Source organism: Sphaerodactylus townsendi, linkage group LG17 (genome assembly GCF_021028975.2).
Source record: "Sphaerodactylus townsendi isolate TG3544 linkage group LG17, MPM_Stown_v2.3, whole genome shotgun sequence".
In the NCBI taxonomy this organism is placed as follows: domain Eukaryota; kingdom Metazoa; phylum Chordata; class Lepidosauria; order Squamata; family Sphaerodactylidae; genus Sphaerodactylus; species Sphaerodactylus townsendi.
Window position 1 is genome coordinate 27,726,813 of NC_059441.1, and position 14,704 is coordinate 27,741,516.

The following is a 14,704-nucleotide window of genomic DNA, read 5'->3' on the forward strand; positions in this document are numbered from 1 at the left end:
TTAAAACTACCTGTTTATTTTTTTTTTTAAAAAAAAACCGTCAAACCACAATAAATCCAGTCAGTTGTAAAATGAGAACTTCAGCTAATTTTCAGCTCTTAGATTTGGTTTAGCTTCTGAATGGTACCCAGAGAACCGTATTCCTAAAAATTGAAATCTTTGATACCAACCCTTTGGGTCGGTAGCCTCCAAAGTCCTATATTTAAGGATATTCCTATTCCCACTTACCCCACAGACATTTCCGAACACAGGAATAGTCCAAAAGCCAAGCTTCAGAGTCTTAAGCCCTTCAAACCTTTCCTTTTAAAAGCCACCATTTCCTCGAGGTCCTGACGTTCTCTCTCCTTGTGTTAAAAGAGACGAACCCGTCATAACGAATCTCCGGCTGCCTCTCTCAACTCCAAAACCGGTAGTCAGTTTGCCGAACATTTCCGAAGCGGCGTCTGCCGAACATTTCCGTCTGCCGAACATTTCCGAAGCGGCATGAAACTGGAGTTTTACAACTCAGTCGATGCCTTGGGAAGCAAGCGCTTCCCGAGAACCACCTCTGGCTGTTTTTCCGTGATCCCAGACCCTCTTCGCTCTTCTCTGGATTGCAGAACCTACCCCCACCCCCAAGACCCTCTCAATACCACTAAGCAAGAACACAACACGAGCCAGAAGCCTGGCTTGCTGGCCCAACGGACCCTAGCTACCAATTCTAGACCAACTCACAATACTGCCCTAACATTTACTTGTCACGCTAAAAGTACCCATACGGACCACAACGACTTTCCAAGCTTCGGAGAAAGGGCACGAGGACCCCGTTCCCCTCCGCCAAACCGCCTCCCCTCTCCTGGGCTGCATCTCCCATCAGACCCGAGGTTCTTCCTTTTGCGAACCCCAAGGAGGTACAGAGATACCATGTCTATATGCTCGCCTCCCTGTTCTGCTGTTAAGAAAACAATCTCCACCCACGACTGCTTTTCCCGGGCTCCCCCTTCCCCCAACTACCTGTTGAGCCCCCAGGACCTGTCTCTACGTGGCCCCCTCACACTCCCCCACCGTGAGTTTCAAGGCACCCTGCTGGTCCAAAGCTTTTAGAGCTTTGAACTCCAAGGGCATTGTGTGAGGGCTCGCCTGCGATGTGTAGCCATATTTCAGACTGTCGTAGTAGTGGTACTTGACGGGATTTTGGTCCTGGTCCCGGGGAAAAGGCCAGAAGCCGTACAGGTGAATCCTGTTACAGAAGCGAGTCGCCAGGGTGTACATCAGCAAACCGGTGGTTGGGCGTTTAATATGCACCTTGTTGGTCAGCCAGTACCTGTGAAGGGACAGAAGACACAACATTCTGGGGCATGCAGTTCTGACGAAGAGAAGAAGAGTCTGAATCAGTGTTTACCAACCTTTTCGATGTCATGGTGCCCTTGACCTCACTCTTCATATCTCACGGTACCCCTGCCATCCCCGCATCTTCCCCTCCCAGTGCCCCTGCTTGCACTACCCCGCACCTTCCTCTCCCAGGGTGAAGGGAAGAACTGGGGGGGCAGGAAGTGGCTGCTGACCTTGTGGCAGACCCTGTCCCTTGCTGGTGCTGGAAGGAGATACCACAAAAGTGGGGGGGGGGGTTAGCATTGCCACGGTACCCCTGGGACATGCTCACGGTACCCCAGGGTACCACGGAACCCTGGTTGAAAATCACTGGTCTGGATTTATACACCGCTTTTCTCAACCATAAGGAGCCTTGAAGCAGCGTACAAACTCCTGCCCTTCCTCTCCCCACAACAGACACCTTGTGAGTAGGTGGGGCTGAGAGAGTCCTGAGAGAACTTGGCTAGCCCATGGTCACATAGCAGGCTTCATGTGGCGGAGAGGGGAAAGAAATCCGGGTTCACCAGATATGAGCTTCCACGCATGTGGAGGAGGGGGAATCAAACCCGGTTCTCCAGATTGAAGTCCACTGCTCTTAACCGCTGTGCCAGGCTGGCTCTGTGCTCCCACACAGGGGCATCTTATATACAGAAGAAGAAGAGTTTGGATTTATATCCCCCCTTTCTCTCCTGCAGGAGACTCAAAGGGGCTTACAAACTCCTTGCCCTTCCCCCCTCACAACAAACACCCTGTGAGGTAGGTTCCGAGAAGCTGTGACTAGCCCAAGGTCACCCAGCTGGCATGTGTGGGAGTGTACAGGCTAATCTGAATTCCCCAGATAAGCCTCCACAGCTCAGGCGGCAGAGCTGGGAATCAAACCTGGTTCCTCCAGATTAGATACACGAGCTCTTAACCTCCTCCGCCACTGCTGCTCCTTGCTACTTGTTTGTACAGGCTAGGTGTAGAGGGCTGCACATTTGCCATTTATCATTGTACATTTTCCCTTTAACCTGGGCTTCAAATGCTTCCTGCTTGCCTGTGTGAGCTGCGGCAACCAAGAAGCATTCTATGACCACCCCCTTCCATCCACCATTATGGTGGATTCCCCTGGTAGCTGCCATTAGAGTGGATTCTCTAATAGGTGGTCGCCATTTGTGCCAATAGGTGGGGAGATTCTCGGGGGAGGGTGCTTTTGGGGGAATGGATTCTCGGGGGGGGGGGTCCTCAGCTGCCCGGTTCACACGGAAACACTATGTTTCCTGTGGGAACCGTGTGTCAGACTCTCGAACGTGGAAATAACAGAGGCCGTAGGAAAGTCCTAAAGCAGTTTATTCCAGGTAATACGAAGAGTAACAATGTAAAGCAGGATCTGAGCTAGAGAGCTCAGATCCAGGACCTATATCCTTTAACACCCCTCCCCCCTCCGTTTCACCCCACACCAAATGGCTACTACTGTTTCTACTACAATTACACTACACAGCTTCAAAGAACCTGGGAACCTTTCACACCTCTTTGAAGGTGGGCTTGCACCTGGAGATTGCCAAGGAAAGAAAGAGGGTTATATGCCATTAAAGGTATTTTATATGCCATTAAAGGTATTCGAAAATCGAATCGAAAGAAAGAGGGAAACAGGGAAACATTTGCGATTCCCACTTTGCATTTCACACACAGCGAGACATCGGGGCACTGACAGGCATAGTCCTGACACCGTGCAGCTTCCTGCTGCCTGGAAGGCCGGCAAAATATCTCAGGCTGATCTTGCAAATAGGGCATAAGCTGCTGCGAGATTGCTTTTTCCACGCTCAGGTCAGCTGTGATAACGTCTGCCCTGCCTCTGAGCGCAACCTTCTCCTGGTTTGCAAGCCAGCTGGGGACCAGAACGAAATCGGATTAATTCCGCGGACTTTAATAAAGTGGCGTAAAGCATCCGCTCGACGCCCCATTAGCAGTTCACCTATAACGCGTGAGACTCAGGTTTTTAATGAGAAGGCGAGGCAATTTTGAGAATGAATGTAATTCTGTTTCCTCCCCGCCCCCAATACCCCCAAATTGGCAACACCAATTGGAGTCACTGGGCGTTTTCCCACCTACCTCGCCTCCGCTTTGCTGCGCGCTTCTCTCAGCGTGCGTCCTTCCAGGCGCGCGCCCCGGCTTCCCCATGACCCCGTGCTCTGCGTGGGGTCATAAAAAGGCGCCGTTGCAAAGGGCGCCTGGAAAGACGCACGCTGAGGGGGCGCGACAGCAGCAGCCTCGGGGCGGCTGCATTGTCGCCGCCCCTGTAGTGGGGAGGCGCGGGGGACCCCGCACTACTTGCGGGCAGCAAAATGTAAGTGGGAAAACGCCCACTGTTAAGGGTATGATTTTGTATGGGGTCAGGCAGGCATGAGGAGCCTGTGTCTCGGCAGCTCTCTGCAGGGAGCCAAACCGGCAAAAACAACTTTGGAAGTGCCGGCAAGTTCGTATCATAAAATAATCCCAAAGATGACAAGAACGAACTCAGCCGTTCCACGGCAGCAAATCTAGGCTCCAGATTCTTTAGGAAACACTGTGTTCCCAATGGGAAAATAGCAGCCATCAGGTAGGGAAAACGGCACAGGCGGAGGAATCTTCAGCATATTCTCCCTGCGAGCAGCAGTTCCAATCCGAAAAGGGCCCTGCATTTGTGGGAATTACCAGGAAGGAACTCGTACGTGCACATGGATCAGGACCTGAGCTACAGCTCCTCTTCAGAGCAAGCTATGGGACATAGCTGCTATTGCCCATGGGGTGCATGTTCATCCTACTAACATCTATGTACTGGTTTCAAAAGCAGCAGTGGAGGCTTATCTGGGTAATTCAGATTAGCCTGTGCACTCCAACACATGCCAGCTGGGTGACCTTGGGCTAGTCACAGTTCTTCGGAGCTCTCTCAGCCCCACCTACCTCACAGGGTGTTTGTTGTGAGGGGGGAAGGGCAAGGAGATTGTGAGCTCCTTTGAGTCTCCTGCAGGAGAGAAAGGGGGGATATAAATCCAAACTCTTCTTTTTCTTCTTCTTAAGGTTTGAGACCTAACAGCCAGACGGAGGCCCTGGCTTTGCATGACAGGCCTCTCCGGCCTTAAACAGCTTCCTAGCTTCATGTCCCAAAAGGTTGTTCTTGGTTAATTTTGGATTCTTCCGGCGGGAGACGTTGCAAAGGAGCAGCATTCGATGCCCGTTAATTAGCCATCAGTTACAACTCTGCCGGTCCCCTCTGGGAAAACGGTGATACACAGAGCGAGCCATATGGCTGGACAGCCTGCCGCTTTTTTGGCTGAACGTGAGGCTCTCCCTGGCCAGCAGCTGCAATTGAATTAAGCTCTGCTCTGCACCAGCTGTTGACTCTCGGGGGTTCCCTCTCTTTCAGTCTCCCTCACTGCAGCAACACGTGCCTTCAAAACAGACGTCCTCTGTTCCTCTCTGGTTGCCTGACCTGACCCAGAGGCATAGCTGGGGAAAATGGAGCCCGGGGCGGACTCCAAGTTTTCCGCCCCGCTGCCCCACTGCGCCACACCCCTGTGCCCGGCCTCCCCTCCCGTGGCCCCCTGCTCCCCCCATGCCCCAGTTACCTGGCGCTTTGCTTGGAGGGCCAGGAGGGGAGGAGAGGAAAAGAGAATTGCTCTTTTTTTGCGCCGGTTCCCACCCTGCCTCCTTATAGCTGCTATTATTATTATTATTATTATTATTATTATTATTATTATTATTATTATTATTATTATTATTGTTGTTGTTGTTGTTGTTGTTGTTGTTGTTGTTGTTGTTGTTGTTGTTGTTGTTGTTGTTGTTGTTGTTGTTGTTAATTGGGTTTATAGACCGCCCTCCCTCGGCCTATGCTAGGGCCGGGCCGGGCAGGGATGTCTGGCAGCAGCCTCTGCTGGGCCTAATAGGGTGGGGCGAGGGGGGAAAGGGGGAGGGTCTGGGGACAATTTCCTGCCCCCCACGTGACCCCACCGACGCCAACCCAGTGCGCTGGTCCTCACCCCGCTCCCTTATAGCTACGCATCTGACCTGACCACCTGTAGCCCTTTCTTTTTTTTCCGGTAGAACCCCACTGGAACTCCCCCTGCCCCTTCCACTCTATCAGGCTTAAACAGAGGATGGTTCTGGGGACCCAAAACGAGATTCAGGAGTCCTGTCTTGCGCTGCTAACTTTGCTTCCTGGTACGTGACGGTGGTGGACAATGCCGTCAAGTCACAGCTGACTTCTGGTGACGTTGTATGCTGAGGGGAAGAATTAGGACTAATAAAAGGAAACACTTCTTCACGCAACGTGTGATTGGTGTTTGGAATATGCTGCCACAGGAGGTGGTGATGGCCACTAACCTGGAGAGCTTTAAAAGGGGCTTGGACAGATTGATGGAGGAGAAGTCGATTTATGGCTACCAATCTTGATCCTCCTTGATCTCAGATTGCAAATGCCTTAGCAGACCAGGTGCTCAGGAGCAACAGCTGTAGAAGGCCATTGCTTTCACGTCCTGCCTGTGAGCTCCCAAAGGCACCTGGTGGGCCACTGCGAGTAGCAGAGAGCTGGACTAGATGGACTCCGGTCTGATCCAGCCGGCTAGTTCATATGTTCTTATGTTCTTATTGTAGGATTTTCAAAGGAACAGGCATTTTGACGTGGTTTGTCATTGCCCGCCTCCACATGGGCTGAGAGAGTTCTGGGAGAGCTATGACGGGACCGAGGTCACCCTGCAGGCTTCATGTGGAGGAGCGGGGAATCGAACCTGGTTCTCCGGATCAGAGTGCTCTTCCCTTAGCCAGCACACTGCTAGAAAAAAAACTGGCCACTCTGACCAATCCCTACTGGAATCCTCACCCTTTGGCTTGGAATCTGCACAGAGACGGTGCCAGTGCTTCCAGTCTAGCAACACAGGAAGAGTGAGGATGAGATAGCTGATTATGGGCGGTAGGATCCATGCATGGGTGGAGCTATAATGGGGCTAGGGGGGCGCCCCGCCCCATGCCCGTGCCATTGGGGTCATGTGGGAGATGGAAAATCGCAGCCACACCCCTTCTTCTTCCCCTGCCCCATTGCCCCCCCCCACATTCTTTTACCTTATCAGCCTGTTTAGTTCAGGTTGAAGAAGCGCCTGGTGGGAACTACACTTCCCAGGAGACCTTGCGAGCGGGGGCGGGGCGCCGAGGAGGGCGCGGGGGCCGGACGCCATTTCCCCCCGGGCGCCATTTTCTCCCGCTACCCCACTGGATCCAGGCCAGAGTCACTCACCCTCGGACGGCGTGCAAGAGACGCAAAGACGGGTAAGCCGTGCGCACGTTGATGCGATGTTTGAGGATCAGCTCGTTGACCCATTCCACGCGCTCCTTGCCCCCTTTCGCCATGAATGCCGGGATCCAGAGGATGCTGCCGTTGAGACCCTGCAAGCGCTGGAGCAGCTTTTCCCGCCAAGTGTCGTTCACCAGGTCCTCGAAGGCACGTTGGATGACCGAAGGGTTCATGGTCACTAAGTCTGTCTTGCTTCCAACGTCTTGGGTGTACTCTTGTACTGGAGCTAGGTTGCATCTGAAGGGGGGGGGAATAACAAACGGCAGACTTAAAAAGCATTACATCACCCCCTCTTCTTTAAGAAGTATGTAACATCTCAGTATGCCTCTTTGGCATAGGAGCAGCAGTGGCGTAGGAGGTTAAGAGCTCATGTATCTAATCTGGAGGAACCGGGTTTGATTCCCAGCTCTGCCGCCTGAGCTGTGGAGGCTTATCTGGGGAATTCAGATTAGCCTGTACACTCCCACTAATGCCAGCTGGGTGACCTTGGGCTAGTCACAGCTTCTCGGAGCTCTCTCAGCCCCACCTACCTCACAGGGTGTTTGTTGTGAGGGGGGAAGGGCAAGGAGATTGTAAGCCCCTTTGAGTCTCCTACAGGAGAGAAAGGGGGGATATAAATCCAAACTCTTCTTCTTCTTCTTCTTTGACCTACGTTTGATCACACATAGTTCATTTCACTTCAGTCCTGGGCAGGTTTAGACATAACGTCACGGTGAGATGTGTTAGAAACCTCTGAAGATGCCAGCCATGAATGCGAGCAAAATGTTAGAAGCAAAAACTGCTGGACCACAGCCATGCAAGCCTGAAAACCCACAACCGACAGTTAACCCGTGAAACTGACTGACACATGATAGCCCTTTGCAGCCCTGGTGATGCTTTTGAGACATGTATTGGGCAGCAGGTGGCAAACAGGAGTGATGTGATCGCCTGTTTTGAAGATGGAACGTGCACAAGAGGTGCAAGAGGCGCAAGAGGAAAGGGAGAGGTTTTGTGCATCTGCCGTCCTTCTTTCTTTCCGGGCCCAAGTCCTTTCTCTCCCAAGTTCTGGGGTGCGTCCAAACTATCTCCCTTGCTGCCAATTGTGGGGTCGGTTCAAATACCCTTCCTTTGTCGCCGGGTCGTTCGGCTCCAACAGATTGGTGCCCAGACAATAAAGCTCTCTGTGTGATGAATCGGCATGGACCGAAATAAAAAGGGAGGGAGGGAGGGGAGAGGAAACCCCCGACTCTCCTACCAATTAACACGAACTCAATCAGTTGGGAAGTTTTCTTGCCCAAGCCCCTTGGAAAAGAATTCATGCCAACAGGGCTTGCATAGGAAAATGTGCTGCTGGATTGAGCCATGTTGCGCCCAAGGGATCCTCAAGGGATTTTAACCCATGCCGCACTCACCTGGACTCCATTAACTCCATGTTCTCCACAGTGAGCAGCAACATGCTTCCTTGGCTTTGCATTCCCATTACGTTTTGCAGCATTTGGCGAGGGGGGGATTCAGGCAGAGTGTCCATTGATATTCGCACCACGATGTGAGAGCTATCGATCCAACTTCAGAAAAAAACCTACTGAGGTGCATGTTCACAGAGAAGGGAATGTTCCCTGAAATCAGGTGGGAATGCTGGATGCAATAGCCCCCTGAGCCACCCCACTGTGGGTAGGGCTGCTAAGGGAAGGCTGGTAAATAAGTAAATAAATAAAATAAACTAGCGGGCCTGGCCATGCATTGCTGTGGCTGAGTCTGGTGAAGTGGAAAAGAAAAAAAAGGGGAAGCGAACGGTTCGAACATGTGTCATTGCACAATGCTTGCAGGGGAGGGGAGGGGCAAGGGGCCCCTCGCTCCCCTCCCTTTCTCCCGTTCCCGGCCGGTCCCTCCCTAACGTTCCCCTTCCTCTGCTAGGGTGGGTGGGCCATGTGCAGGTGGCTGGTCCTGTCCCTTTCACTCCCTTCCCTTGCAGGTGAATTATCTAGCGTAAAACACACTGGGAGGCATGAACTACGTTGTGTTCAAATTTCAGAGCACTTGGTCCAGCAAACTCCCGGACCCTCCCCCACCTTCCCCTTCCTCCACTAGGGTGGGTAGGTCATGTCCAGATGGCGGGCCCCATCCCTTTCACTCCATAAGGCAGTGGTTTTCAAGGAAGGCATGGTTGGTTCCCTTGTATCAGAGGGTGTTGCTTTGACGGCCAGCAGATGGCGCTGTTGCGGAACAGAACTGTGGTTCCAACTGTCACAGGTGTGGCATGTACACAATAACTGGCGCAGTTGTGACATGTACACAACAGGAGGTGTGGAAACAGTACAGAAACCTGGTCGCACGCGAATGCGACATTGTGTGAAAATTTCAAAGCAATCGGTCCAATAGTTTGGGAGATTACCTGTCAGCAGAAAAACGCACTGATAGATTTTTATATATATAGATAAAATAAACCATCAAGAGGGTTGGGCGCAGGGGCATGATAGAGGAGCCAGTGTTGTGAACATAACTGTTCATAACTGGACTGTGACAAGCTTGCTGTGCCCGATTTGGATAAGGCCACCCAGGAGCTGGAGAAGTTCATCCCTCACGTGAGGAATCTGTCTGCTTCAGCTGTCAAACAGATGGCCCGACGAGACCTGATCCGGTTTAAATATAACTTCCAGGAAAAACCATAGAGTTTCCAGCTATTCCTAGAGTTATCCTGCATCACTTCTGGGTTTTCTTAGAAGCGTTGGAAGTGACATCATGACGCAAATCACACTTGTGACAGCAGTAATTTTTTTTAAAAAAATTCCGCCGCTGCTGCATGGAGCAGCAGCAGGTCATGGGAGCTCAAGGGTGGGGGGAGGATTCTGTGTCCCAACTGGACACTTGGCAGCACTAGTTGTGGGAACAGCAGCCATAATTTGAAATGCTTTGGTGCTTCAAAAAAGAATGATTTGCAAGATCTCAGATGCAACTCAGACTTGTGCAATGCTTTGGTGCTTCAAAAAAGAATGGTTTGCAAGATCTCAGATGCAACTCAGACTTGTGCAATGCTTTGGTGCTTCAAAAAAAGAATGGTTTGCAAGATCCCAGATGCAACTCGGATTTGTGCAATGTTATCTCATTTTAAGACTGGCAGTAAAGCCTGTCGTGCAAACAAATACAACGGGCTCTAGAAAACTGTTGGGGAGAGTGCTCATGAGCTTCTTGCTGGCCTGGGTAGGAAGGGCCACTGGACGAGTGGCAAGGGCGTTGCTGCTGGCAGCACCCTTCCACCCTTCTTTCCCTTGTCCTCCACCCCTCACTGGGAGTGGAGAGACTGGCTGCATACCCCCATGCCTCCCCCCATTTTCACAGAATCATAGAGTTGGAAGAGAGCGCCATCAAGTCCAACCCCCTGCCATGCAGGAGTACATAATCAAAGCTCCAGACTACAGAACTGGAGCAAACTGCAGCTTCAGAGAGCACCACAGAGTATACACCACAGAGTATAGGAGAAACACAGCTTCTAAAGTAACATCACATCCCAGCTGGGCTCCTTCCCTCCCCCAGCCACTGTCCCCAAAGTTCTGAGAATCTTCCAAGCCAGAAAAGCACACGGCTCTCAAGTGTTCAGAGATCTGTGCATGGAACGATGCTTTGCAGGAAAAGAATGGCAGAAAACAGAAGCCGGGGGCAGCAGCCATTTTGGACATACCGTTCTGAGTATTACCCTGTTTCCCCGAATAGAAGACATCCCCTGAAAATAAGACGTAGTAGAGGTTTTGCTGAAGTGCGAAATATAAGGCATCCCCCGAAAGTAAGAGGTAGCAAAGTTTTTGTTTGGAAGCATGCCCGACGAACAGAACACAGAAAAATAAGACATCCCCTGAAAATAAGACATAGCGCGTCTTGGGGAGCAAAAATTAATATAAGACACTGTCTTATTTTCGGGGAAACCAGGTAATAAGTTCTGAGCATTAGTAAGATTTCTTTATTTCATCGGCCTCCTATGACAGTGATGGCGAACCTTTTTGAGACCGAGTGCCCAAATTGCAACCCAAAACCCACTTATTTATTGCAAAGTGCCAACACGGCAATTTAACCTGAATACTGAAGTTTTAGTTTAGAAAAAACGGTTGGCTCTGAGGGGTGCGTTACTCAGGAGTAAGCTTGGTGGTAGTTGGTGGCTTTGCTTTGAAGCAACCGTGCAACGGGTGAATCAGGACCCTAGGAGGGTTTACTCAGAAGCAAGCCCCATTGCCAGCAACCGAGCTTACTCCCAGGTAAAGGATTTCGCTTTAGCTCTTCACATGAAAATCAGTGGGGTTTAACAGTGCTTAACAGGGTTGCCTACACTGCTTCCCCAAAACTAGGTCTTAGGTTTAATGCTAATAATTGAGCCCAGCAGCCCAGGCCAGCCTAGATGTGGGGGGAGGCACTCTGTTTGCACATGCCCACAGAGAGGGCTCTGAGTTCCACCTCTGGCACCCATGCCATAGGTTTGCCAGAACTGTCCTATGACATCATTTTATGAAGTTTGAAGTAGCAAACGTTACAGGAAAAACTTGAGGATGCTGCAAGAAAAACCCAACCAATATATTTTTTAAAAGGAACCTACACCGAATTTCCAACACAAGATCGAACGAGGCCCCCATCGGAGCTCGGTTTCCTCACGGCCAGTTACCTGATCACAAAACTATGAGCGTCGATTTCCTCCCCGCAGGCGCTGTTCAGGAGAATGCCCGAGTTCCCCACAATCGCGCAGGTCCGAAAATGCTTGCCTTTCAGAGGCGAGGTTCTGGGCAGGAGCGCATAGAGGTTTTGGGACACGTTCATGGTGCTGTCCCTGTCAAAGAGATAGTGGATGATATCGCCGGGCTTCAGCGTCCCTTTGAGCACTGAAATGTCCTTCTCGGCATCCAAAAATTTCAAGATGTGCTTCCTGACAACAAAAAACACAGATGCACGGACTAGGGTCGCATGAAGATATTAAGCAGCTTTGGGGAGAAGATAACTTCCTGCAGCCCTCCAGATGCTCGCGGACGCTGCTGAGACATTTTTCCCTAGAAGTGTCACCTGCTACTGCCAGTCCTGGAGAAACAAGGTCAGCCATTTCAAGGTGCCTGAACCCCAGAATCCATGAGACGGTGGGTCAAAAGATCATAATAGACCACGTGAAAGGCTGTGGGGAGGCCCAGATATGTAGCTGGGCCGTACTGCTCCCGGTGTGCACTCTGTGCTTTCCGCCCCCCACCCCCTACCTTTTTTCAGCCTGAAAAATTGGCCTGTTTCCTTCAGGCTGAAAAATAGCCTGGTGGGAACTACACTTCTCCTGAGACCCTGGGGCTCGCAAGGTCTCCTGGAAAGTGTAGTTCCCACCAGACCATTTTCAGCCAGAAGGAAACAGGCCGCTTCTCCAGCCTGCACTGTTTCACTAAAGTAAGTGTGGGAGGGGGGGCACTGTGGGGGGATTTTCCACCCCCCCCAGGCAGTGGTGGGATCCAAAAATTTTAGTAACAGGTTCCCATGGTGGTGGCATTCAAACAGTGGTGTAACGCCAATGGGACTGGGTGGGGCACAACGGGGGCGGGGGCGGGCATTCCGGGGGGCATTAATAATTTTCTCTGTTACTGTGACAAACTCTTACTGTAAAAAAAAGTTCCTAATTTCCAGCCGGTAACTTTCTGTCCATAATTTAAACTCATTCTAGCAAGCCCTATCGTCTACTGCCAACAGAAACAACTACTTCTCCTCTAATGGACTGCCTGTCAAATACTTAATACTTTCAAATACTTAATTTTGTTTCTAGCAATCAAAAGAAGGATACTTTCCTTAAACAAGGAACTTGACCATATTACTAAAACATGTTTTTAAAACAGCCCAACAGGGAGAATTATCCCGTTTTCTACCTTCGCTAACCAGCCACATAGGAAACCACTGGACTTTATGATTTTTGGACCTAATGGAATTTCTAATGGAAAAGCAGACCCAATTAGTAACCCCCTCTTGGCACACACCAATAATTAGTAACCCACTCTCAGGAACTGGTGAGAACCTGCTGGATCCCACCTCTGCCCCCAGGCACGCGCCCAGTGCAACATGCCCTGCCGCCCCCTGGTAGTTCTGCCTCTGGTGAGGTCTAATAACACCAAGAGCGCTGACCTACCTTGGAGCTCATTCATGATAGTAACCAGCACAGTCCTTGACCACAGCAATATAGAACAGAGGTGAGTATTGAACTTGGATCTTAGATATCTAGCTTCAAATCCCCCTCTGCCCTGGAAGCTCTGAGAATGACCTTATAAGGTTGACAGCTGGGAGCATTTGGAGGGCAGAGACTTGGTAAACAATGGTGCATGAAACTGTGACATCCCTTCCAGTTGAGTACCTGGAACTGACATCAAGGTGTCAGTGATACTCTAGGAATTTACGGCCCTGGCCCCTGCCTGGTGGAATGCTCTACCTCCAGCTGTCCAGGCCCTGCGGGACCTCGGTGAGTTCCGCAGGGCCTGTAAGACTGAGCTATTCCACCGGGCCTTTGGGGGGGGCTGGCCGCGGTTTTATCACCCCCCATTGAGGCTGCTGCCTTCCATCTGGTCGGGCCCTGATTTCCATCTCGGGTCCTACCTATCCCCTCCCACCGCTGGCCTTAGATCGGGCGCTTTGTTGTTGTTTTAACTGGTATGTAACTTGTAATTGTTATTTAAGCTTTTAAAGAATTAAGCTGCATTCTTGTATTTGAAATGTTTTGTTGATTGTTGTTTAAAGTGCAACTATTTTGTGAGCCGCCTCGAGCCCTTCAGGGGTGAGGCGGCTTATAAATCTCATAATTAATTAATTAATTAATTAATTAATTAATTAATTAATTAATTAATTAATTAATTAATTAATAAATACATTCCCCAATTCTCTGTGGCTCTAGGATTCTCCTCAAACTCTATGGTTTTATCATAGAGTTGGGGGAGTCTTAGTGCATCAGACTGATAGGATGATGCTACTTCCAGGTTTGTGCCAGAAGTGATACTGCAGCATCAGAACCACCCCTATTCCCCCCACCATGTTGCTCCAGTTTCTCTAGTAAGCAGTGCAGCCAATCAGATGGGCGGTCTCTTGACATAATGCCGCCTCCCTCACAAGGTTGTTATTGTATGGATCGAGCAGAGGAGAGAAGATTATTAAGCCATTCGCGGCCTTGGCCCTGCTTATCTGAGGGACCGCCTCTCCCTATACCGCCCTTCTAGGCCCCTCCGCTCGTCGGAGGCGGACCTGCTGGTGATCCCTGGCCCCAAGGCGATCCAGCTGGCCTCTACAAGGGCCAGGGCTTTTACGGCTCTGGCCCCTACCTGGTGGAACAGGCTTCCAGGTGAGATCAGGGCCCGGCGGGACTTACAAAGTTTCCGCAGGGCCTGCAAAACGGACCTGTTCCGCCAGGCGTTTGGCCAGCCGGGATGATGTCAACTCCGCCACAAGAACATCTGGCCTCCCGTGGGTTCATAAAAGGGGGAAGGAGGGGCTGAAGCCATCTGTCGTTTTAGTATTTTATATATTATTTTATTGTAAATTATGCATTTGATGTTTTAAACTGTTTTAGTGTTGATGGACACCGCCCTGAGCCTTCGGGGAGGGCGGTATATAAATATAAACAATAAATAAATAAATAAATTATGAGCCACTTTAGGTCCAAATTGGGAAGAAAAATGGGGTATAGATAAAAGTATAAGACTTATTTAATAGCTCTGAAAATTCGCCTGGCAAACCAATATTGGTTTCCACAGCTTGGATCGAAGCCACTATGGGGAGCAGTGGCGTAGGTGCGCGGGGGTGTGACCGGGGCATTGTGGGGCATTGTGGGGAGGGCACCGGGGCACAGGACGCGCGCCCCAGACAAAGTTCCTCCTTACTCTGCCCCTGATGGGAAGCCTTTGGCTATGCTTGCTACTAGTGCAGGGGTCTGCAACCTGCGGCTCTCCAGATGTTCATGGACTACAAATCCCATCAGCCCCTGGCCATACAAAATCCCATCAGACCCCTGTGCTAGTGGAACGTCCCCAGGATGTTCAAGGGCCAGACCTTTTCTGATTCTTTATTTCTTTACTTCCCAGTTCTCCA

At 50.8% G+C, this 14,704-nt stretch overlaps 1 protein-coding gene across 2 annotated transcripts in view; it reads right to left on the minus strand.

The window, feature by feature from the left end:
• ST8SIA2 (ST8 alpha-N-acetyl-neuraminide alpha-2,8-sialyltransferase 2) overlaps positions 1–14,704 on the minus strand; it is a 40,849-nt gene continuing 26,145 nt past the window's right edge. Inside the window, exons 4-6 of one of the 2 annotated variants that reach the window (XM_048482000.1) lie at positions 11,280–11,441; positions 6,599–6,892; positions 1–1,303 (exon numbers count right to left, since the gene is read on the minus strand). In XM_048482000.1, the coding sequence (XP_048337957.1) occupies positions 1,018–1,303; positions 6,599–6,892; positions 11,280–11,441 (742 nt within the window). In that variant the 3' untranslated portion in view covers positions 1–1,017. Of the gene's footprint in view, positions 1,304–6,598; positions 6,893–11,279; positions 11,538–14,704 lie in introns of both variants that reach the window. The other variant, XM_048481999.1, reaches the window with a different exon arrangement.